This window comes from Centroberyx gerrardi, chromosome 19 (assembly GCF_048128805.1).
Source record: "Centroberyx gerrardi isolate f3 chromosome 19, fCenGer3.hap1.cur.20231027, whole genome shotgun sequence".
Classification (NCBI taxonomy): Eukaryota; Metazoa; Chordata; class Actinopteri; order Beryciformes; family Berycidae; genus Centroberyx; species Centroberyx gerrardi.
In genome coordinates this window covers 13,100,479-13,126,922 of record NC_136015.1, presented here as the reverse complement: position 1 = coordinate 13,126,922, position 26,444 = coordinate 13,100,479, and the positions used below count along the sequence as shown (strand labels likewise).

The 26,444-nt window shown below is 41.1% G+C and overlaps 1 protein-coding gene across 1 annotated transcript; it reads left to right on the top strand.

Moving 5' to 3' along the window:
* Positions 1-1,963: 1,963 nt before the first annotated feature.
* Positions 1,964-25,529, top strand: triqk (triple QxxK/R motif containing). Its single transcript, XM_071909054.2, has 4 exons — positions 1,964-2,124; positions 5,127-5,202; positions 14,098-14,183; positions 23,197-25,529. Exons 2-4 carry the CDS (start codon positions 5,142-5,144, stop codon positions 23,302-23,304), a joined length of 255 nt encoding a protein of 84 aa, XP_071765155.1. The 5' UTR covers positions 1,964-2,124; positions 5,127-5,141; the 3' UTR covers positions 23,305-25,529.
* Positions 25,530-26,444: the final 915 nt, after the last annotated feature.

Here is a 26,444-nt window from a genome sequence, read left to right as displayed (position 1 = left end):
CGGCAGTGCTGCCATTTAGCCTGCCAATGGCCCCAGGGGATTCTTCTTCTTCTCTAGCATTCTTTTTAATGTCTGGCAATTAAGGGCCGTCTAACTGCCTGAGAGAAAGGGAGAAAGAGAGAGAGAGAGAGATACAGAGAGAGTGACTGAGTGTAAGAGAGAGGGGTTCAAAGAGAGAGACGGGAGGGAGAGATAGAAAAGAAATGAGGGATAGAAAGACAGAGAGGCAGCCAGACAGACAGACAGATAGATCTTTGAAACTAGAGGATCAGGTTATGAAAACTGACAAGTTTGAACTCTACTGTTTATTGTCTCTAATTGTGGTGCGGTCACTCAAAACATCAGCCATGCATACAGCTGAATTTAGATTCAATTTGGCAAAGAGCATTAAGTCTACATTTTTCACCTGACTCTAACAGGCCCTGGGGGAAATTCATTCGCATGTTCCTGTTCATTGGAAAGTGTTATCTATACGTTTCAGTGATGTGCACAGCCCATACACTGCAACTGTTCATCAGGCAAATCCATCCTGCCTAGTTTTCATTCCCATTAGCAGTTGATGCTAATGCTTTCCATATCTATCAATGTGACAGGCACAGCACGTTGGTTTGTTTCACTCAACGGGAGAAATTAATCACACACGTTTAGTATAACAAGAGAACATTTGAGCTCTGCATTAACTACACTCATGCTGCTTTTGATGGCCATATTAAGACAACATTTTCAGGCTTCTTATCGAGGCTATTTGTTAACAGTTCTAACATAACTGTCATAGCTGTTTTAGCAGCTCTTGCGCTAGCACATAGGTAAATTATATGGGTTTATAAAGCATGAAATCCTAGTGAGTTAAAGTACAGACCTAATAACTAATAACTTCCAGGAGGCAGCAGAAAGAGTATTTTCATGTAATTTCAGTGTCACACATGAGCCTTTTAGTTGAATATGCAGCATAGTTTCCTGCCTCCCCGGCAATATTTCTCAGGACCAAAAAAAAAATCTGAATTGACAAATGTTATTTGAACACTTGTACTTCCATCAAAGGGCAGTGTTAAAGTGCTTACTATCGATGTCAGCCTCATAGAAAGTAAAGCATAACGCAGGCACATTATGGGCAGATTACATCTATTAGTTACTGCTGTGTGGCATGCAAATGGGCTGCCCATGGGAGAGCGGAAAATCATTTTAAACTTCAATAAGTTACAAGCGGTGGCAAGTCTACCCATAATCTGCACAAAGCCCCAGGCAGCAATGAGGCTAGATGCAATTAGGGGGGAAATAAAATTCTACACAGTAAACAAAGAAAAAATGTAGATGACTGATGAAACAGAAAAGAACAGCGAGGAGTGAGATTGTGTCTGCTTTGATGAGGTCGGCTGTTACTTCCCCTAATTGTTAAAGCACAATGCCACTATTTTTATCATACAAGGATATGTCACTCTTTCCTTACTCTGTCAAGGCAAGAATGATGTAAGGCCAACATGTCAAGCTGTTGGTATTGCCTTTTAATAGATAGAACAATATGTCTTCATCAAATGAAATGATTTAATGTTTTAATTGCCAGAGAGGATAACTGGGTGCAGGAGTCTTTTCATGTTTTTGCACGTTACAATAACACTCAGGTGTGCAAAAGATCCACTGTATTAGTGTGATGCTCTGTTGTTGATTCTGTGCCTTGCAGCCGAAAGAAGCTGTTAGTGCATTTACTGAAGATTTACTGAAGGCTTACTTTTGTAATTTGAGGAACTACCGATTTATCTGCCCTATTTGTAAATGCAATATGTCCCTCAGGCTCGGGATGGGTGGGAGAGTCCCGGTTGTCAACGCATCACGTGCTTGTCTAATGTTTTTGTCTGTAAGTCCCGCCTCGTGTGCGTGCTATTGGTCAACTCGACAAACATTCGTCTCTGAATGGACGAAAGGCTTGTCTGTCATCGACGCTGACGTGTAAACCAGGAACTGGCAATTGAAGACGTGATGTGTTGGCATTCTGGAGAAATTTGGAGCAAAGTACAATAAAAAGCCGTCAACTCTTTCGTCCTGCGTGTCCACATACAGCAGCCAGGCGTTTCATAATGCAGAAACACCTCTAGTAAGCGTCGTATTCTCGAAGGAAACAAGTACAGTGTAAGTATCTTCGTGAATGTAATGAATGGAGGTTGCAGTTGCAGCTCCACTGGATTGCTTTTAACGTTATATAGCGTTGTATGATATAACCTATTCATTTGCTTTGTGTATTTCAAATGAATTAAACACAAAGTTGCATTATGAGCTTTACCTACATTAATCCTGCAAACTTTAGCGTCCCTAATCCCTATTAGCAGTGCAGACAGATGAAAAGCCTTGTACAAATGCATGACATCTTCGTTGATATTCAGAAACCTTAACTTGTCATTAGCTGCAGCTGGTTTCAAACTACAGTAGACCTATAATTTCTCACAATGCTGACAGATAGACGTAATGTATAATAGCTCATAATTCCATAGATAAAAACTAACCTGCTGTAAAAGCTGCATTTAATTATTTTCACTTTAAGATTACTTAGATTAATATGCTCCTGATTTGTCAGCATGAACATACCTTCTCTATTCAGGGAAACCATTTTGCATACATTATCCCTGGTTTCCCTATCCCTCTATCTGTGCAGTTTGCCTTTACAGTGGGTATTTTGGGTCACAAAGTAGAGACCGTAAAACCAACTCCCACACCTATTAGGAGATAGATAGATGGATAGATAGATAGATATTAGAGTGAAATTTAATTATGTAGGAGGATAGCAAATAAAAAAACTGACAACTTTTTTGACTGATGCACTTTATTCAAGGGGGTAAATTCACTCTTCACCCTCTAGTAGTGATACATGGACTGCCAGCTAGTTAGGCGCCCCAGTAGTGTATTAGTGCCTTTCTCAAGGATACTGCAGCAGGAATGACTGGGTCTTCTGGTTAGGGGATTGACCTCACTAAGCAGTAGGCCACCCGGCCGCCCCAAAATAAAATCTGTGATACATACTGGCCAGGCGTAGTTTTAGTATAGATTTAGATTATGCCAAATATGTACTGTAAAGGACCAAATCAGCCACATCAGCCTTGTACAAACACTACCAGTCAAAAGTTTGGACGCACCTGATTAAAGCCATTTTGATCTAAAGGCTTATACTTAAACGCTTGGAATTTGTTTTTTAGACAAGTATAAATAGTGAACTTGATGCCACTGTATGAATTTCTTTCCAAAGCCTTTGCCTTTCCATCAAGGCAAAGGGCGACTACTTCGAAGAATCTAAAATATAAGATAGTTTTGATTTAACACTTTTTTGCTCACTGCATAATTCCATTTGTGTTATTTCATAGTTTTTATGTCTTTACTATTATTCTAAAATGTGGAAAATAGTAAAAATAAAGAACAATGCGTATGACTGGTAGTGTACTTCATGCACATAGCTTAAGCTTAAGACACAATAATACAGCAAAATGCTAATGAAGAAGAGCAGTCATTTCAGCATTAGGCTTCCAACATTTCTCTTCTCCCATAGCTGAGCCTGTGTTTTCCCCCCACACCCACAGATGAAAAGTTTTGTAGTCTGTAGGAATTTCAGAGTGGAATCGCCGTGGGTGATGATGGAGGCTTCAAATGTGTTGCTGTGAGCAATGTGGGTATACAGCATCTCTCCAGTGTGAGCAGTGGTGCTGCAGTGCAAAATAGCCTGCAACCCTGAGAGCCTACTTTGTCCTATTGTAAACATTACATTAGGACAATTTCCTCTCTTCCTTTTGTCCTCTTCTTGCTTCCTTTTTTTTTTTTTTTTAATTTGCTGACTCTTTGGTTTCCAACCACCGGAGAACAATAGCTGTGCATACATCCTCTTTCTGCGCTGGCAGTAACGGTGTTTGAAATGTAGCTGAAAATAGTGTTTTTAGAGTAAGGTAAAATTCAGGGCTCCCAAGGCAGCAGTCTCCCAGGAGAAGGTATCAGTCAGCACAGGCAGCCAGCCACGCTTCTTGAACATGCTAATTCAGTCTCTCTCTTCTATTCCCCGGCCACACCTCTAGACTCTCCACCACTCTCTTGTTCTTCTCGGATGCGCATAGATACTTTTTCTTTTTCCTCTCTGTCTCTCTGTTTTCCCCTGTGTGCACCTGCGCACACGTTTTCTCTACTACACTCTCTAGCTGTCTCTATCACACGCAAACACACTTTTCTCTTCCTTTTATGATAATCATTTTCATTAGAACCTGCAGGTCTCGGCTGATGTCTTGTGCAGAATGCTGAGGATTATTTGTTAAAGCAGATGGGTGGGCCCAAGGTCGTTCTGCTCAAGTCTTTCAGCCAGAGAATAGGTCAGAAGGGTTTCAATATCATCAGAAAGCACAGGCCTGCCCTTTGACTCATACTCGCTTTTTCCACTATTTTAAACAAAAGGCTACGGTATTGATTGATGCAGTGTTGTGAGGGAGCCTGGGCAGAATTTAGAGCAGAGTGCTCACTGGGAAACAAGAACATTGGATGGATGCAAGAAACGCACGCATCCAGTTTTAGCACTTTGCAACTTTGTTAAGAAAAGTGTCACACAGATAAGTTATGTATGTGTGTGAATGTACATGCACATACACACTGACTTATACATACATGCACAGACACACAGACTGGCATTCATTCTCTTACACAGGCATAGACACACACTCGCGCGCATGCAGAACCCAGTAATATTATTTATACTTTTCCTTGCTCTTTTTTCTTTTTATCTTCCCCGTGAGCTGTCAAGGTAATCAAAGAGAGCTCGTGGTGTGAAGGGAAATGTTGTTAGGCTAAATGAGATGGATAGGAAGTGCACATACTGTGAACGTAACACACATGGAAGGTGGTGAGAATTCATTTAATTATGTCTAGCAGATGCATGTGAAAGATAAACCATCTGCCTGATCAAAACTGACTACTCCCCTGTATATATGATTGTGAATTAACCTGAATCCATCCTGCAAATTTCACAGGTTATCTCAGTCTACGGTAACAGGAATGGCATCATATCTGTATTTGATTAAACTAAATGATTAGGTGTAACATTGAGACCCAGTTTCAGCTGCGAAATCTCTCTCACTTAGAAGGTTCTTTTTCTTCTCGTTTCCTCTCAGGTCGAGGAAGTAAGGATGGGGAAGAAGGATGCCAGTGCGACCAACTTACCAGTTGATCAGTATCGAAAACAGATTGGTAAGTGAGACTCCCTCCCTCCCCTACTGAGCCTTGGCTACTTACCTTGGCTACCTTCTACCCAGAGGCAAAGAAATAGAAGAGTAGCTTATTCTATTATTTTAGTTCAGGGTGTGTTTTTGATAACTGGGCTCTGTGTTTTGATTGTTTTGTTTGCTTGATGTAAGCTATCTCACCACAGCTTAGTATTCAACTTAGTGTTCTTTCATGGGAACAAGCTAATGCCTTACTTTATGAGTCACACATGATAGTGTGTTGCATTGTCCAATTCTCCAGTGGTTTCACATATCTCTCAAACTGCCTAACAACCCATCTCTTTTGAGGACCTTGATCAACATTGGCCATGCAAGAATTAGCAGCATCTTTTTGCATAGTCCTGGAAACATTTCCATTCCATTTGTATTGGATTGAATGTGAACTAAAACCAGACTCACTGGATGAGAGCCAGGATACAAGGCCTGGAAGTAATTATGCTTAGGGAGGATGCGAACGAGCAGCATTTGAGGTCATGTTACTGACGGACAGTGAATTCCACGCTTAAAAAACTGCCCCTTTGATATCATGTCAGAAGCTGTTTTGTCAAAGTTTAATACCACTCTAATCCGGGGGTATTTTGTTTCCCCATCTTTCCCCTTACATCACAAAGACCTAACTAAGACAATATGGTTGGTATCAATCATGAGTTTGGTCCCCTTTAGCATGCCAGCTGTGGTTGCTTGAACATCACGGCTCAGATCATGTTTTTTTGTTTTTGTTTTCTTGTGGAGCGAAACCAAAAGGTCGCCAATGGCAAAGCTGGAAAATTGTGAACAGCTATGACAGAAGCAAACACAAAGGGAAGCCGTGTTTTACTCATAGGCCTACAGCTTGTACTTCAGATCCCAAGGCTGCCATATTATGCACATGCAGTGTGACTAAGTAGTCTTGTAAGATGCAGGAATAAGTGTCATGTTGTTGGTCATTGCTAAAGAATTTGTAATTCTATGCAGCAACATTATCTGCGGATGTTTATTTTCATGTTATTTGTATAAAGGAAAAAAAAGATGTCATTGTCAAACTGACACCGATAGCAATATTTGTCTTTCTCTGGGGCATGATAGCCTATTGAGTAATTTCTCTATCTTGTTTACTCTACCGAGCTACAAGGGCTGGAGTCTCATAAAGAAGCACAACAGTTGCGTGTCTTTTCATATTGTGACAGCAAAATAGGATTATTTAGCCCACAGATATCCCTTAACTGCCAGCCATTGTGTAAAACCCGGCAGGTTCACCAAATGAGAGACAGACATAACACAACAAGCTCATCTCCCACCGCCACATCCCCTACCAGCGGCGCAGAATATCTCCTTTTTTTCCTTTTTTTCCTTTTTTCCCTCCCGCTTTAGTGTTTTCTCCCTCTCCACATCTCATCAATTCAAAAATATGTAACACAGGGGTCAGGGACACTTTAGTCTTCTCTCTACCTCCACGTCCTTCCACCCCCTCAATTTCTAGCATTTTTCCTTCTATTTGAAAAGAATGGCCATCAGGCAATTTCAGCGAACCGCTGTTTAACAGCAAAGGCGGAAAACAGAGAGAGGAAAAAAAGGCAGTCGGAGAGGGAAATGAAGTCTTCAAAAATAGCATGGGGCCATGTCTTCTGAGAGATGGAATGGGCCACACGTGGTAATTTGAAATCGTAATAGGGTGGGTAATTCACGACCCGTCAGAAGCCGTCCGCGCTGGTTGTTGAGCTGCACCGTCGACCGTCGTCTATGCTGGAGTGCTTTTGTCATGTTGGATGGCAGTCAAGGGGCCGCTGTTGACACACCCTTTTTAAATACTATTATTTGGCCTGTTATAATTGACTGTGTTGAGCTGCCCTTGGAAAAGGAGAAGCAATAGTGTTTTTAAGTGCCATTGGTCACCGTGCTTGAGTAATGATTGCCACTATTCACCAAACAAACTAGGGAAATATTTCTGCTCAAGCAAAGGCACCCAAAAATTTGGAGATACATGATGGCAAATCAGTACTTATTGACCTTAGAAGGCTTTTTGTTTTTTTCATATTATATGGAAGATCAAGATCAGACCTACAAAGTGATGTTTCTTGCAATTACATTTGAGAAATTTATATGTGAGTGAAAGATCCCACTGTGGTTGTAAGATGTGCAATAACCAATTGTATTGGTGTGTATATGATCAAGCTCTACTGCTGTGCTGTGTTTTCCTTTTATCTATCTGGGAGGATGATCTTCACTGAGCTTTAGATACTATAACAGGTTTATAAATCTCACATAGATTTGCAATAAGGACTAGCTGGTAGTGTATATCTTCAAGACAAAAAGTGGAAGATGACCATCTATGCCTAAAATCACTATCATAAATCCTAGCCAAAAATGGACCATTTGGAGTCATAGTGTGTTGTACATGTATGTCTAGGTTCTCCCCTGCCACCTGAGAGTTTGCCTCCCCACCCTCTCCTCCCCTGACGTGATGCGAGCGACAAGGCACAAATGTCTCCCGTGCGTCTGGCATCAGCCCTCCAGTTCCGCTACCCCGCATCCTGGCAGATGCCAGCGATCCGCACCATGTGGTCACTGACTATTTGGCCGCCATGCCAAATAGACACAGAAGCAAAGCATGGGGAACTGTCAGACACGCTGTCAATGTGTTGCCCGACTTGTCCCAGGGCTCTTACAGAGGACAGGGCGGCGGGCTGTCCATCCAAATCACCCCATCACTCTACATTTGGTGCATACGCAGGACAGCTACTCTCCACAGACACAAACATACACACACAAACTAGACCTCCTCGGCTATGTCAGTTTTCCCTTGACACAGTCATCCCTGGGCTTGTTGGCATGTTGCCCCCATGACACTTGAGTATGGTAGAATTGTAAACATTACAGTATTGGCTGGATTTTCAGTAGTCTAGGGGACCAACAAATGGCATAATTCTATCATCAGGAGACATTATTAATACAAAGATTTACTCAGTTCATAATAATAGTACAGAATGGATTGTTTCCTTACAGGATAACCTGGCCACAGGTCACATAACAGCATTCAAGGGAGAGGCTCCAGTCCCCGCCCCAGTGTTTGAGAAACATTGGCCCAGGTTAAATAAAAACGTCTTAATGGATAAGTGGCATATTTGAAAGAGCTAATCAGTGATGCGGATTCTTACCCCTTCTAACTATTTATTTTTTAAGGCAGCATATTATGGGCTCAATATACTGGGGGCAATATCACAAGCGTTTCATTCATTTTCAATGAAAGGTGAGTGACAAGCGTCGATTTGCAGGATCCTTCTTTGCGTAGTGATGCGCGATCTTGTGAAATTTTGTGCTGGTGCACGTTCACATGCACATGCGGGCATGCGATGCGATGCCAGAGAGTAGCAAAAAAAGTATTCAACTTTTGAGGTGACCAACACCAGTGGAGGTTTTTCAATGTGATATTTGCATACTGTGTTGGTAATTGCAGCATGGAGAGACAACTTAATGTTGCAGTGGCTGATTTTCCGTGAGTTATTTGACATATGGAAACATATCTGCAGAGACATCAACAAAAAAGCAGCGACTTGGGAAATTGTCGGTAACAGAGTGGGTGTCTCAAGTTTGTGGCTAGCAATCAGTTCAAATAACTGAAGCAGTTATCTTCTACTACGTGATCCATGGCTGAAATTGAAATGCAATTGACAGGCATATACTACAAGTTGATAATAGATAATAGAGGTAGCTTAAAAATGTATAACAAATGAAAACGCAAGTAGTTACATTTGCCATTTGATGTTTTGGTTTTTGGTACAAGTGGAAGGATTGTGGTCTGCTTCCATGGCAACCATCGCTTGCTAGATGCAATCATTTGGTATAGAGCTGTGAGATTGTGATGACCCTTCACACGGGAGTCACTGTGTTTCGTAAAGCTCTTGTCGCTGATCGCTCCATGTCTGTCGAGCCCATTAGAATATTGAATATTATATCATGGAATATTTGGATCTCTATACAATGTAAATATTTGATGAAATGTTGGATTTAGAGTCCACATATAGTATAATCAGACGGGTAAAAAAACAAATGAGGGTAAAGCTGCCTATTTTCCTTGTTCTTTTTAATCAGACAAACTGCAGTGCTCTTTGATGCCCACCCCGTTCTGTTTCCACTGGCTTTTAATTGCAAAGTGTGACACAAATCGTAGACCTTCCCCCCCTCCCTTTGTCAAGTGCTCAGACAATCACATGTAGCTAATATTAGCTAATGCCCCCTACCTGTCTCGTTATGCTGAGCAGAACAATAGCTCAAGAAGAAAACTCATTCCCTTTCAGTCTCTTAATCAAACAGCATTTGCAGATAGACCCAGTGACAAACGAGCAAGGAAGAAATCTGAAACGCACATCCAAGGGAACGTAAGCAGCGCGGGGGGAGAGGGCCACTTTCAGTTTTCACTTGTCCTTTTGACGTGAAATCAGCGACGACTTCAATGAAAGGCACACTCAGGGGAGCCTCTCAGCGGGCGCTCGAGGCTGCCTGACAAGGGGTAATGTTCCTCTGAGACACGGCATTGTCGTCGCTGTACAGGAGGACAGTGATGCCTTTTCAGTGTGGGAGGCAGAGGCAGCGAGGGATGGGAGGACGGTGTGTAGCCCAGCGCAGGTAGATAATGGGTGACAGGAACTGTCTACAGTGCCGATGCAGCAGGGGGTGGAACAACAATGACTAATAGGAGTGCTCTTAAGCCCAATGCAATATCATCGGGACTCACTGTGTGTGTGTGTGTGTGTGTGTGTGTATTTGTGCAGGCTCCAGACCCACAGGAGAAAGACAACATGAGGCTTTAAAAAGTACAGTGCTGTAATACAACAACATTACAATACTTTACACAGCCGGGCGTAATTCTCTGGCATTTCTCTTCCATATCAACAATTCATACTCCTACTTGGTGTAATTATTTTGATTTTGCTGCAATTAAGTATTGATTCCTACCAGATGGTTATGGGTGTATTGGGTTGTGATGAAATCTTGCATAGAAACATAATCTCTCCATGTAGACTTGGAACAAGATTAGTCTCACTTTCCCACACACAACAGAAAACAGCACAGGTGCGTGTTTTGGAAGTGGTTTGTGGGAGATGTAAATGCTCAAATTTTGCATTAACTTACAGTAGCTTTGTTGCTTGTTAAAACCAGAGATGGGCAAAAATACATCAAATTATATCTTGTTGCAAATTAGACATACTCCCCCAACAAATGTGTCAAAATTCATTAGAAAATACTGGTGACAACTTAAAAAATGTGTTATTAAAATAGATGTATTATATCTTTTAAAGAAATGGCGTTAGGCTTGAAAGCCAGAAAACTGTTAGTGGTGCATCCATGAATCTTCTTTTGGGAAATACTATTTCAGTGTTAAAAACTTTGTTTTCCAAGTGTTTCTTCTCTTGGAAACATCTGTATTTTTCAAGGGATTCAGCTAAATGGAAACTTTGAATTTTGTGATGGAGAGAAAGTGGCCATGGAGAGAAAGACTTTTTCTAGTTTTGAACCTCCATGGTTTGTGACTAGATACATATTTTTGTACTAGTTTGTACTAGAGGACTTATGACAGTTGATTTATTTTTTTAATCATTAATTAGTCATCTGTTAGTTAATCATCTGTGTGGAGCACCTGGTGCACTTGGTGGGAAAAAAAAGTCAATGCGGAAATTTGTACTCTGTTTTGAAAGCTGTGTTGGATTTAATAATGTTGGATTAGTAATCCACACCCTCAAAGTAACTTTGTTACATGAGCTGTGTCACCGGAATAATAATTAGTGGAGGTTAAGCTATTTGAAAATCATAATAATAGCACTCTTTGAAAAAAGAGTGCTATTATATTTGTGTACAGAACAACAAATATCATATCAAAATATCAAAAAAGAAATTGTAACTGTAAAATTGATCCAAAAAAGGTGTTATGTTATGTGGTGCTTTGTGCTTTCCTGATAAAATAATGCCTGATGGTTACATTTCAGGCTGAAAAATGAAAGGTGGGTGATAGAACACAAAAAACAGAACCAACTTAGAAGCATGACGACTATCTTGGAAAAGTGCATTTAAACATGTAGTCCATAAGGCGCCCTTTCATCAGGAAATTTCATGTACCATAATGTAATCTTTTTTTTTAATGATAAAGATTCCCCTGAGTATCCAATTCAATTCATTTTTGTGTTGTGTAAACCACAGTAGTTAATTAATCTTCTTTTTTCCAAAGGTTACAAATTCTACACTTTAAATTTCAACGCCAAATAGCCTAACTTCCAATATTACTCTGGCTATCACTGCCTATCCATGGTGTCTTTGCTGCAGGAAGGGGCATGGATTGCTAATGAGTATCAAAACAGATAGAACAGATTGTTAAACCGTGGGCATGGGTTTTAAAACTGAGAATGATTAAACAGTGGCTACAGGTTACAAAACTGAGAGTATACATTTTCACGCTGACTCGGACTGTCAGGTTGAGTACAGAGCTACTGCATCGCCAAATGACAGACATGACGTGATGCGCACATTAGACGCATTACAGAGCGATTTAGATCAATTTCTATACATTGATTAACTGTTTGTATTTCAACTTTGTATTACAATGTGTTTACAATGAACACTGTTGTCTTTTCGGGTGTAATGCTTCCGCCCGCTTGCTTGGCTTTCTTCTTCCTCTATATAGGCGCTGAAAGTTAAATTGCGCCCTTGTGGCGGTTAATCATTTCCGAAAAAAATGAGAAATAGCACAGAACGTACATTATCGATTAATATATGCTTGATCGATCAAATTATTAACGGTGATTTCGATCGTCGATTAATCATTAACATCCCTAATCACAGCACAAAGCTGCCCTAATCGGTGGAAAAATAAATTGATTTTGCAAATGCCATTTCCGCTTCCTAAAATAATCCTAGATGCCAGCATATATTTCAGTATATTTTATATACAAATGTAACAAATGACATTTGTATTTAAAAAGAAAAATAGTGAAATGACATTTTACAGATCTGCAAAATACAGATGTCATAATGCATCAGTCATTAAATTGGTTTTCCAAATCTGTGTTTATAGCAGCCGTGTGAAGCCAATTAAGCTGCAATTGTCTCATCTGCACATTACTTGCAAGATCAGATAAATCAAGCCTGTCTCGTGTATATTTCTCAGGTCATTTTCTACACTATTCAAAATGTATTCAGCTGCTACCTATTTTTTCTTGGACATGGAAATCTTAGTATTTCATGTAGGCTCCTGTAGTCTACATTATCCCAGCCAGCCATTTGCAGTCTGAAAATCCCTGCACCATTTCTGTGAATGGTGAGCGACCTGAGGCGCCCTCCAATCAAATTTTCCCCTCTCCACTTTCTGACAAGTGGAGGAGACATCCAGTGGCCCTCCTAATGAATTCCCACTAGCTCACTGTCTGCTCCTGGCAACACGCTCCCCATTTCTATTAGCCCTCCACTGAGTCAGAGGGAGATGGAGGAGGAGCCGGGGACCAGGAGGGATGGAAGTAGAGAGAAAGAGAGACACGAAGAAGGAATCGAGTCAAAGTGAGAGATCTGGGAAAAGAAGGCGGGGGGGAGCGAGAAAGTGAGATGGGGTGAGAAAGTCTGTGTGTGTGTGTGTAGTGAGACAGAGCAGCAGCTTAAGGCCAGGCTAATGGTCCTCTCCTTTCTCCTCCATCGCTGTCCCCAGAAGGAGGAGAGGAGAACTTCTGTTCCCCAGGAGACATGATACTCAGTGGCGTGCAGCCCTGTCTGTTTGTCTGCGAATGTGCTCACACACACACACACACACACACACCTCTCTCGCAATCTCATTTTTCACTCTTTTCCTCTCCCACACCCGTTCCAGACTGATAAGGACACGTTCTTTCCTCTCTCCCTCCCTTCCTCCTTCCCTTGCTCACCGTTTCGATGTAAATGAGGCTTAATTGGCTGGGAGTAGCAACTTGAAGTGGCCCCCGCGTGTCACATCAGCAACTCTGAGAAAACCTTGAGGCTGACCCTGGGCTCGGTGACACACATACACACACACACTCACACCGACACACACACACTGTTCAGCAAGCTGTTGCCTTTCCACCCTATTGTTAGCAAAGTTCTTTTTCCTGCAGTGTGTTTGTTTCTAATTAGACCGAGACAGCCTGCTCTGCCTCATGTGAAACAGACACACACACACACACACACACACACACACACACAGACACACACACAAATGCTTTGCCAGGTGGCCAGTTTGCCCACAAGATACACCCTTCAGAATTGAGCCCATGGGGAGGCAACCAAGCACAGGTGAACTCTGCACAACCCAGGCCAGAAAGGGACAAAGAGCACTACATGTGGGCAGATTTGGTTGTGGAGGTGAAATTCAAAGCCTCAATGCAGCCCCATCATTTGCTTAGTTTATTTTCTCTCATATCATCGTGTTAACCATGTGACAATATTACATTTTGCCATTCAAGGGACTGGTTATTGGTAGCCTGGAATGTTCCTGGCCAATAGTAGCAGAGAGTTGCCTTACTCACGTAAACACGGGACCTCAAACTGCCCCATCAGAGGAACACACTAGTCCCATGAATTGCAACATTCAAATTATCATTTGGTTAATGAATAAATATGAGTGAAAATAAAATATACTGATTGCAGCTGGATCCTGGCTTTGGAATTCCAGGAGCACTTGACACAACAAAAACTGTGTTTTTCCACATCATACTGATATTTACAGTATCATCAACTGCAAAAACATTGTTTCCTCCGGGGGAAGCAAATCAGGATGCTCTTGTCTGTTTACAGCTTTGATAGTGATGTCTGCGCAATTTCAAAAATGACAATCAGATATTATTGCAGTAATGTTATTTCAGAACCCTTAATTTCTTCTCTCTACCAGGTAAGCAGGACTACAAAAAGACCAAGTCGGCACTGAAGGCCACGCGACTGAAGGCTGAGGCAAAGAAGAGTTCTACTGGATTTAGGGTGAGACTGGCCTGGACTTTCTCTCTCCTTGGGAGTGCTTCTGTCTCTCTGTCTGTCTCCCACTCTGTCTGCTTTTCTGCCTGACTGCCTGCCTGTCTTGGCCCATCTGTCATTCTGCTTGTGTGTCTGTCTGCCAACCATCTTCGATTCATTTGTCTAACAACCTGCCTGTTTGAGTGTATCTCTCACTATAGGTACAACTTTATACCTCAGAATTAACTCTCATCCCACCTCCTTAGACCTTTGTCTAGGTCTTTTGGGATTGTAAACAGTGTCATGGATTCCACCTGAAACTATGTGATTGGAAGTAGCTGCCTCTTGTTGCTATGCCAGCAGATGCCCATCCTGTTCCTTGAAGATTCACATAAGTAGCAACACAAGTACCATTGGGGAAAGGAGGGAATGGGATAATATGGGGTCAGAGTCCTCCATAGCAGGTTTACAGTAGTCTACCTTGAGTATGGAAAGGAGGAGATATAATTCACAACCATTCAACACAAATGGAATTCCTTGGAGGAATTAAATTCAACAAGTTCCATATTCATGAGATGGAGATGGAGCAGTGGAGAGGGACGAGGAGAGACGGAGAGGGAGAGAGAAAAAGAAGGGAAAATGAATAAGCAAGAGATAAAAAGATAGAGGGGGGGGGCGATGGGGAAGGGAGGGAGGAGGTGTTGCTAGGGTAGAAAAGTGCTTCTCTCCGTCTCTCTGCTTTGCTCTCTCTCGGGGGTGAGGAACATCCTTGCATTGTCACACTGCAGCGATTAGAGGCTGTTGTGCAGACAAGATGGATGACTCTGCGTTTATCACTCTGGCAAGTGTGCCTCTGCTGTTTATGCTTTTCCTCATGTGGGTGGGCTTACTAATAAACTATTTTACTGTTTAACCATTTGACCATACAGAGTGGGGTGTTCCTAGTTTTTGCTTTGCTATTTCAACAAGCCCTCGCCAGTGGAATGACTTGTGAATCCACTGCAGCTTTCAAAATCCTTTTTGAAATTGAAGATGCCATCGGACTAGATTGAAATACTCAGCGATCTGAAACTATATAAAGTGAAAAATCAGTTGTAAGGAAATATAATTCAGCCACGTCTAGTGCTGTTTTTTGCATGTGTTTATTTTCCCTTATTTCAAAGCTGGTTCTGTTTACAGTATCACAAAAGCCCATAACCTTGGTGATCAAGCTTCAATTGGCAGACAATACACATGATGAAGAAATCATATGTTAATATATTTATGTTAATAGTACTTACTTGTTTTTTTTCATTGTTCTAAATGATCTTCCAATTCTGTAGGACAGCGTTCACAAATAGCGAGGATTAAACACTTGGAGAAATGGTCAGGTTTTAAAATATGCATCTCTTAGACACGCAAGGCCTCATTAAGCACGTCTTTAATCCAATTAGATTAGTCCATATCTTGAAATATTGATATTGCTCATGAATAATTCAGGTTTTTCACGCCCAAGACGAGAGGAATTTTCAGAGGTCGGATTAAAAATACCTCTGGGACGAGGATATTAAACTGACTTAGACCTCTCGGCCCCGAGTTCGATTGAAATTCAGTCCAAACGTAATGGATATTTGGTCACGCTTGCTTCCCCACTGAGTCCTTTTAACGTTGTATAAAGTTGTGATTTTTACACAGCTCTGTGATGACAGTAGAAAGCCCCTTTGCAATCTTGGAAGCTTTGGGTGACAGAGACGATTTGGCTAGGGTTTATAATTTTTTATATGGGCATGTTGTTGGATAATGTAGGGACTCTTCTCTTCTCTTCTCTTCTCTTCTCTTCTCTTCTCTTCTCTTCTCTTCTCTTCTCTTCTCTTCTCTTCTCTTCCTCACCATGTGTTTGTGGTAGGGGAGATGCTGGTCTCAGATGCAGCTGGCATCTCGGAGGGGCCAAGCAGACAGGCGGGCTCGGAGAATCTGGCAGCCACCAGGGCAGGCTGTCCCGGGGCTAGCCTGGTGGCAGGGGCAAGCTGGGTAAGCTGGCAGAGGAAAGGATGGAGAGATTGAGAGAGAGAGAGAGAGAGAGAGCACTGCTGTTCCCAGAACAGTGATCAGTTGTCGGGCTGCACAAAATGTTGACCTGGGAAGTGGCGGAACCCAGCCACCTGCTGTATGTGTGCATGTGCTTATGCACACTGAGTCACTGTGTGTTTATGGAAGCAACGTGTGTGTGCCTACATGCAAGTGTGTGCCTATTTCCTCTCCAGCTCCCCTGGGCGCTGGATGGCATGGGGTCAGTACAGCGGAGAGGGAGAAACTGGCAGGGAGTCTGCTGAAGTCTCCTCTTGGGTTGCCCAGAGAAGAAGTGCCATCAAAGTAGCTCTACCACACTAGCTTGCAGCACAGGAAACAAGCCTGCTGCCTTGTCTAATTGGCACACTAGCCTTCTGTTCGGTTCTCCACTGTTTTCCCTGGGTCTCATTTAGCCGCTGAGCCTAGAAAGTTGAAAAAAACGCTTATGGAATTGGCAGAGGATGGAGGCTACAGATAATGACTTTGGGTATCCTCCAGCTGTCATTTGTGAATGTATGTTGGGAGGCGAGGAAGACTAAATAAGACAGGAATTGTTTTTTGTTGCCAAGAATTGCTACAGTATAAGGAAAGTATTACTAGAAATTGTATTTAGTCTTTTCATGATGCCACCCCATCTCTTTGACCCTTTCGCGTAGTAGCATGAGAGAAGTGTCAGGTAGACTTCCATTCAGCTTTAAGTAGCAAGCTGTCTCGCAAGTTTGCCCAGTATAACATTTTACATTTGAGTCATGAAGCTGTTATTTCTCTGTCATGTCTTGGAGGAGGTAGCCTAATTACAAGGCACAGTCATTATTTCAATACCAGCATCATGGTTGATAAACTCGTGAGTAAAAAGTACCAAACAGTGTGACAGAGAAACAGAGATGCTGTGCTGAAAACCTGGATCCAGACCATGGTGTCTGTTTCAGCCTCCCAGCAGAGTCGTGTTGGATCTGCTATCTGTGCTGGCCGTTAGGTTTATGAGGCTCATTCACACCTCCAAGTTGCAGATGAGTGTTGACAGATAGCGTATGGGAACTCGTAGCTTTTATGGCCTTTTCATGACAATTAATTTACAGTAGGCTGCTTCAAAGGACACAGTAGCTGCCAATGTGGAACAATACAGCTGTGTTAAAACACAATACAAGGTTATCCAAATGGCTCCACAGCCACCCTGCCTGTCATTTATTTGCCTGTTTTTTTTTTAAGATTAGGCAATTTTAATGGAATTTCTACTTTATTGGACACTTTACAATGTTGAGTCATGAGACAGGAGAGAGATACGACATAGGCCATGAGCCTGACTGGTTATGCAAAAGCCCTGTTTGCTTCACTCAAGGTAATCAGCAGACAAAGATTCAGCTACATAATTACCTATATTTTTTTATCAGATCTTTGCCAGATCATGTCATGCAGGGTGACTAAAGGCTATGATACGACACAGAAAGTATTGGAGGGATGAGCATGGACGTATAGAAGTGTAGGCTATCAATAAAGGTTTGCTGGTGTTTGCTGATTCCTGGATAATACAGTGATATGGCATCAAGGTGAGAAACCAATTTTTACCTCCACCAAGCAATCAAAAAATTCACCAGCCACTTTATTTAATCACCCATGCAATATAACCTAATGGGTGCTTATTTGTCACTGTGGCTGCTACACTAGATGAGACAAGCTTGCAAACCACAGCCCAAATGTACCAGCGTTTGGTTGTAGCTGATGTCTCTCTGCCACCCACATACAGTACAGATGCAAACAGAAACACTGAAAATCTTCTGCAAAGATTTAGAGTAAAAAAGGTTCTGTCAAAAGTTATGCATGAAGAAGTGGTACATTGCCACTGCACCATTGCAGTTTTTGAATTCATCATTGCTTTAAATTAGAGAGAGTTGAGATTTCAGCTAATAATTGTTTTATAGTGGGTAGGCCTCCATGGTGGTGTCCAGTGCTGGAACATCTCTCCCTGCAGCAGAGTGGCTCTAGTGAGGTGTTTGGTGAATGAGAATCTCTTCTTAGCACTGTACTGTATGTGCCAGGATGGTATCAAATACCTGTGTGGTATACACAAGGCAAATGAGGTTCCTTTACACAATGTAACACAAAATAATAATATCTCTCTTGATTACTGTCCAAATACACTGTTATTACAGTCTGCTATAATCAGTTAGGGCACCAATACAAGACGATACGGATATGGGTTGACATAACCGATATCGGTGTGTGTCAAAATACTGTATGTCAGTTTAGCCTTTGTGACATATTTGAAAGAGACCTGAGAGCATCAGCTAAACTACTTGCAACAGAAAACCACCACAATACATGACTGTAGTCAAACATGTGCTCCAATTGACTAGCCAGAAGGAATTTCACTGACCTGCAGTTTTTGGTTAAGTGCAACTGATCAGTATAGAATTTCCATGTTGTTCCTCAGTTGTAATCATAGTATCGTCATCACATAGTAGACCTACTCATTAGTCTAGCTCACTTTTCTACTGAACTGGCACTGATGGAGCAGAAGGAAGTCAGACCAGTGGGACAGACGGCCACCCTGGCTCTTTTCAGTTCTTCTGCGCTACATGCACACGCATGCACGTATAGCATGAGCTCATGGAGCCATTTCAGACCGCCCCTCCTCGGCAGAAGTAAAACTTCAGTAGAGACTGTTAAAATGAAACATTTTTATTGAAGGGATACTGCATTTGCACAGAATCTAGGGCCATCAAATATTGAATTGAATTGAATTGAATTGAATTGAATTGAAAATTGAAAATTATTCTAAAATGTTTAAAGTTTTTTTTAATGCAAGCTTGGGTAAGACGGCATACTCTACTGACTGGCTGCCACTTACACACATACACACCCACACACACACACACACACAAACACAAATAAACCCAGGAGGAGAATAAAAGGCGCACCAGATGAGGGGACGTCTGCTGAGCCGTGGCTCGTCGCCAGGGTGACAGGGACCCAGCTCCCAGCATGCCGAGTGTGCTGCAGCTGCCGCCGGTGCTTAGAGAGCCACATGATGAAGATGATGATGTGCTTGGGTTCCATCCAGGGGTCTCCATCAGAATGTGGGGGGAGGGGCAGTGTGTGTGGGTGTGTGGGTGTGTGGCATGTGTGTGTGCACATGATTGTGTTTGTGAGACAAAACAAGAGTCAACACAGTGGGCCGCTCTCCTCCAGCACAATGATCTCAATCAGGTGCAGGTGCTTCTACAGCACAAGTGCTTTCACCAAAACCCCTCTCCAGCTTGTTTTCGTAGACGAGTCACTATAACCAGCTGTTCTGTTTCTCTCCGACTCGGAGCCCTAAGCTAAAACCCAAGCAGGGAAAGAAAGAACATTCTGAAATGCATTTCATGCATCTTCTTGTTTCAGTGCCGATGCAACAAAATGCTCACCCACGTCAACGGCACAAATTTAACAACACATTTTCTTCGCGACATTGTTGACAGAATTACAAATACTTTTTTTTGTCATGTTTTTCAAAGCTGCGAGAGAACACAAGGAAAAAAGAAAACAATCAAGCCTCTGTGATTTGATAACAATTCTCTTTTCTCTGAGGCCTGGGCAGAATAGAAAAGTAAATCAAGCGGTGGGAGCCTGGCGGTTAATATATGAAACTAAAGTGCATGAAATTTAAAAGTTTTCCAATTAAGCAGGGACTTTAAGCTGTTTGGAGGCTGCCGGGAAGTAGATAAATGTGGGCTGAGGCTAATGAAGACCAATGCTGCTGATGACTAGGCACTACAGCTTGTACACAGATAGCTGCGGACGCTGTGACGCCTTTTAATAGTCACCCCACCCCCCACCCCTTCATCAGGGAGGAATTATTATTAGCCCCCGCGTTTGTGCAGAGCCTTATCTCTCACTTGTTTTCTCTCTCGTTCTCAATGTTAACTCTTGTTTTTCATTCTTTGTCTTTCTCTCTGTTTTTCTCGCTGCAATTTGGCCAGTGGGTTGAATTTGCACTGCACTCTGTGTGTGTTCTGTGTGTATGCCAATTACTGAAATGATGTTTTCTCAACTTGTCAATTTTATTTTTTATGCGTTTTCTGTCATGCTTCTCTCTGTCTTGTCTCCCTTGTCTTGTTGGCCCCTTTTCCCGTTTTTCATTTTCTCGCAGTATCACAACCTTACTCCACCTCAGCCTGTCACAGCATATGTGCTGCAACATTACAAATTGATTGAGTTGGAAACGATTGAATTGTTCTTTTCCCATGTGTCTTAAAGAATCCAGAAAAGGAAGTTTACTATGCATTGCCCTCGAGCACATATATGAAATTGTGTAGATATCTATAGGAATCTAAATCATATGTTGGGGATTAAAATTGTTCCTGTTTCTGCGGGATTAGAATCATGTTGTGAATTCAAATGACAACACCTCTCCTGTTGTGGCCCAGTTTGCATATTAAACTGATTTCCATGTTCAAATCAAATATTTCCTTTTGAATAATCTCCAATCAGAATGTACTCTGCACTCTTTTAAAGCTCTCCAAGCTCTCCAGTGTTGATTAGAAAGTTTACTGCTAATGAGTTCTCTTGATAAAGAATAACTGGCATTGTTCAATACTCTGAGTGGCCCTAATGAAACTCCAGCTGATGAAGATTGTAATCGTGTGAGCGCCACGTAATGAACGAGTGCTCCAAATTCCCATTTTCAAGTTGAATGCCACTCCTCTGGAAAGCCTCCAATTTGTTTGGCAATTAACCAATAGAAAATCTAAAAAAAAAAAATAGGCCATTTTGTTGAAGAAAGTTTAACTTCTCAGTAGAAATGGCAGCAGAGCTGTGAGGATTGACTTTCTTTTTGGAGGCAAAATCAGCAGAGATCATTTGACTGTAACGCTGTAGTCATTCACCGATTGGTTTCTGAATTGTGATAAATTTTGGAAGGTTAGGGTTTGTCCAGATTTTACCCCACAGGTTGTGCCCACTTAGTCTGCATCAGTTGAAAAGCTAAAACAAAACAAAAATGTTTAATTGTGCACCATTCAAATACTGTTTCCCCATGTAGGGGATAGTGGGGCAAATTGAGCCAGAAGGTAAATCTAACCACCCTTCTATGTTGGAAACTATACACACAACTATAAACACAAAATGAAGGCATACCATCACTTTTGGACTATCTGAGCTACACAGTAAAGGTACAACCTGATCCAAAAGGTCTTATGAATTCCTTGGGCCGCACAATGTTGTCAAAATCTTTGTCCAGGGGATGGAATGAGCCATTTGGAATTGGGATAGGTTCAATAGTAATTTTTCGTCCCCCATAGATCTAAATATTAGTCAACTAGCCGAAACTTGGGGTAATGATGCATTTCTAGGTCTCATTTGTAAAAGATGTTTTAATCTCAATGTGACTTCCTAGTTAAATAAAGGTTATATTATTTCCCCACTGCATTCTCACATTTTCAGTATTACACTGATCATTTATATTTTGACAAAAGTTGGGTAAATGCATCTCACCGCTGCATGCCAGCATTCAAAATTACACTGATTGGCCCATGGGGGAACTACAATTACAGCTCAAAACAAGGTGACGTACTTTATTTGTTACTGATTGGCCCAGACGGGACTTCATCATTTGTGGGGACGACATGTTTACTATTGCCTTGTACTCATGTGGGACTGTCAGAGGTGTGCAATGTGCTGTGGCAGCATCCACAGGAAAGATATTGCTTCCATGGATGCACATCTCTCTTTAATGTTTTATTTTTATTTTATCATATTTATTCATATCCTTTAATTCCTTTTTTTTAGTTTAGATTAGTTTACCTAATCTTAAGATCCTATCATCTGGATATCTTTGGAACACATTAGAGCATTTCTCTCTCCACAGAAACTCACAATGTAAAAATTGCCCCGACTTACTAACTTAACTTGGTTCCCTTAAAGTGGATCAAAAAGAACCAAGAGAAAATTAACTCAGAACTCAGAGAAGTCAAATCTTTTTCTGGTTCACTTCAGTCCTTTTCTGGTTCACTCCAGTCCACTTTCCATTCACATCTATATATTTCTTAACAAGTCAGCTCCTTTTATGGCTTTTATTGGTGGTAATTTTCATTGACAGCTATTGTAGTCCATCATTCATCTCCAATACAATACGTTTTTCCTTGTCTTGGCACATTGGACACTCAACATATATTTTATGCAATTATATGTTCTCTAATTTTACTGCAAGATATTTACCACCAATGTCACCTGACTTGCACTTTCATTTCATCAGTTAACAACTTCCCTAAGTAAACCTCTCAAATCAGCGGAGAGTGTTTGGTGTTATCACTTTGTAAATGAAGTGCACCGGCAAGAGGACTCATGAGTGAACCAAAGCTGGACCACCTACTGTGGAGACCTGGTTTGTTTAAAAAGGGTCTGAGCTCATTTGGACTGTTTGCATCTTTGTGCTAAAATCCCTACTAATTTCTCTGAGTTCACTTTAATGACTGAAATGGAAGTGTGACAATACAAAACTTGTTTACTTTATTTAATCTTACCTGGACAATATATGTATATCCTTCCTATGATTGTATTTATATTTTAAGCACATGAACAAAACTTAAAATTTTAATGTTTCAGCTTTATTTAGCAAGACAAGCTAATATATGATAGATTTTTATTCACAAAGACAAACCAGCAAAGGGCCTTTATGAGGGTCAGTGAATTTAGATGAAAAGAAATACCATAGGGATGTGGCAGCAAGACACATACTGTACATCACTAATAGAAAGCGCAATGGCACTAGAAAGAGATTAAATGCATTCCAACAGAACCACTCGGGTACAAATATTATAGAGACAGACAAGTGCTCAGACAAAGACTTAATCAAGACATGGTTAAGAACAATAGAAGAACAAGCTGATTAGCTCACAAAGGCGTTGAGATATTACTGCGTGAGGAAGCAACTGGAATTATCACAAAGAATATTCATGATAAAGCAGATATCAAATCTCAAAACTGGCATTTATCTTTTTTTTTTCTTCAGGATGCCTTCCTGGTCGTTGCAGCGATCCTGTTCTTCGTGCTCTGCGTCTACGCCTTCTTCTACCTCAACCTGAGCACCGAGATTAACATGGATGTGGATGTGGACTAACATGAGGCTGACACTGTGACAACGACCATCCTGCTTCCAAACTTAATAGATGAGGATGAGAGGCGGATGTAGAGTGAATACACACACACACACACACACACACACACACACACACACACACACACACACACACACACACACACACACACACACACACACACACGACTGTGTCCTAATGGCCATCTGCAAAGCCCCAAAATACATAGAAGCCCTGTCAAAGCCTGGATGTGATAGACACTGTCTTTTTCATGAAACAGGCTATTACACACTTTGTTGATGACAGCGATGATGAGCTGCCTCTCCAGGAGAATGTCACAGTGCATCAATCAACCAAAGTCTTAAGCCATTTTTGAGATTTATACTGTTTTTCTATACTGAATTTCTCCATTCCCTTCATTTGGTGAATATTAGTCCTGTGGCAGTGTGATGCTGTATGGTCATTATTATGTTGATGTGTCTTATACTATGGTTCAGGATCCATAATGTAATGAATTTGTTTTTGGTGGTAAGCAATAATGTGTTTGTGAGGCTGTGTTTGAGAATGGAGTTATAATTCCCATGCTGGAAAAAGTTAATGCCACGTGTGTAAAAATGTACAAAATGTTACATTCAATAAAGAAAACTGACCTAACAAAAGTCTTCCAACCTGCGGTCAAGAGCGGGCTCTGATAATCATATTCTGCGGAGTCACGTCCCGCTGTTTTCGTCGCTAATAGAAAAATGTAAGTCTCCCGCTGAACCTCTCGTCACATTGAGACAATCACTTGCCTCGCATTCCAGTGCACACACCTCTCCTCCCGGATATCTGGAGATCACAAAGTGTGAGATTAGAATCCACAAAGCCCTCGTCCTGATTGAACATGTGTGCAGAATACAGAACAACACATTCTACCCGTCACACATACATACAGAGATACACATCCACGCCCGGCAGGATTAGCATTACAAATGTGATCCGGTTCTTTCATTTCAATGGAAGGTACAAAGATGAGCGATGACTGAATGGAGGGTAGCCTACATCTTTCCCATAAAGAACACCTTGATGATTTTCCTCCATGTCAACTGCATGTATTGTTGTCCCCCTAAGGACTTGATGTATCTGTAGAAAGGAACATGAAGGACTATCAATGCCTCTTTATCCCATTACTTTGCTGTTTGTGCAGTAGGCCACCAAGGTGCAAGGAAAGTAGCAGAATGTTGACCTTCCATGAGGCGTTTGACTCCTTGTGCTTCCACTGTTTCAGAGGTTCTTTGGTAGCAAAGGAATGCAGAGCCATTGGCTTCTGTTTTAGTCCATTTGCTGTTTTCTTATTGTTTGAATTTTTGTTCATGCAAATATAATGACTCTCTATTCCAAATGGAAGTTTTCTTTTACTCTATTTTGCCCAACTGCTAACAGCAAGAGCAATACAATGTCTATAAGGAAATTGATGCAGTGTTTTGGATATGAATATATTGTTTCTTTTAGTGTAATACATAGAGGACCGATACCAAATAATCTATTAAAATGTCCATGTGACTCATTTCTGTCCTTTTCATGATTTATCTGAGCTTCTAAGATTTATCTAAATTTTGTAAAAACAGGATGGAATTTTGTTTTTACCATGAAGTCTTTTTTTTTTTTTAAATAAACAAAAAAGACTTGTGTCTGTGCCTGACTGTGTTCCATGGCTGACGTAAGATTCTGGAAATCTGAGACAGATTTTGAGCGTTTGGTTTCTGTCTTTTTTTTTTTTTCCTTTTCTCCCATGACCTCCTGACCCCTAGAAAAAGACTACTTGTCAAAGAAGCCATTATGATAAGCATACTGTGTACCCTCACCCAATGGGTTTTATCTGGCCTTGGTGCATCCAGACCCCTCCTCCACCACTGAGTCACTCAAATGTGTAACAATAGATAGCCTGGCCTAATAGGCCTTCATACATGACACCTGTTATCTACAGGGTCACCATTACCAGCCACAAGGGCTCTGACATCAGCACAATGGAAAGAAACCTGCAGCACAACTTATTTATTCAGGGCCATGTTTAGAAAGACGAGATGCTAGCAATTTTCTCAGTCAATGTAATGGTTGGTGCTATTATTGAATTCTTTTAAATTATATGTAATAATTTTTCTCAATGCTTTGTCATACACTATTATGGTTCAGTTATTAGATACTGTCATATATTGATTTATGATTCTACTTTTCTTTCATTAAATTGCTTTAAAAATGAAATGATGTATCTCCTTGCAATGAAATGTCAGTTAACTGTAAAATGTAAAAACAAGTGTGCAACAACAATATTGATCATTGGTGTCAACATCTTGGTACAATTACATTGGTGAAAATACCTTTATATCCTGAAATGCTGAACCCTCTTAAATAGACTTCATGCTAGATATATACATACATTCACACCTCACCATGCTTATTACAAACAACAGGTGGTTCACAGGCGATGGGGCGGCAACCATTAACCATCATTTTCAAATGGCTGGGCAGATCTAAGACGCTTTATGTTGCAAGGTGATCATTGTGTTTGCAAATGTAAAATGCTGTTAAGTAAGCCCTTTATTTCAACAGCTATATTTTCTACATTCACAACAAAATTGAACAAGCTGTATAAATGATAATACCTTTGCATTATCATAACTAATGTGGTATACTATATATCCATGTAGTACATGTATGTTCAAACTTAGTTGTTACATGTAGGTTATGTTGTTACTTGAACTTTTATAGTTTTTAATGAAAAAAAAAACGTGGCATGTGGTTAATGTGTTGCTCTCAGAGGGCTTGGTTATTTCTAAGCTATGAACAGCACTGTTGTTTCATCAGCCATGAGTGATAAAAAACATTGAAAATCTATTGACTGTACTGAATTTTACATTGAGTGAGAAGCTAGACGGGGTTGAAGTTGGACGTGTGAGCATTTGCTGTTGCACTATGCCACTCCAATAATTGTCTATGAAGACATTCTGTGTGCAAATTGATTTCATTCAGCCCAACCTTGAAGCGCAGTGCTCCAACCATACAGTAATCCACAGCATCAACAAAAGGTGTCGTGACCTCAGTACACATCATTTCACACATCTCTGCTAATTGACGGTGATCCATTGACTTCTATTCGCAGCGCGTCAAACACAAGAAATTAATC

Coding starts and splice junctions, on each gene's coding strand:
- triqk (XM_071909054.2), top strand. CDS start 5,142: ATGGGGAAGAAGGATGCCAGTGCGACCAACTTACCAGTTGATCAGTAT. Junction 5,203..14,097: donor TCAGTATCGAAAACAGATTG/GTAAGTGAGACT, acceptor TCTCTCTACCAG/GTAAGCAGGACTACAAAAAG. Junction 14,184..23,196: donor AGAGTTCTACTGGATTTAGG/GTGAGACTGGCC, acceptor TTTTTTCTTCAG/GATGCCTTCCTGGTCGTTGC.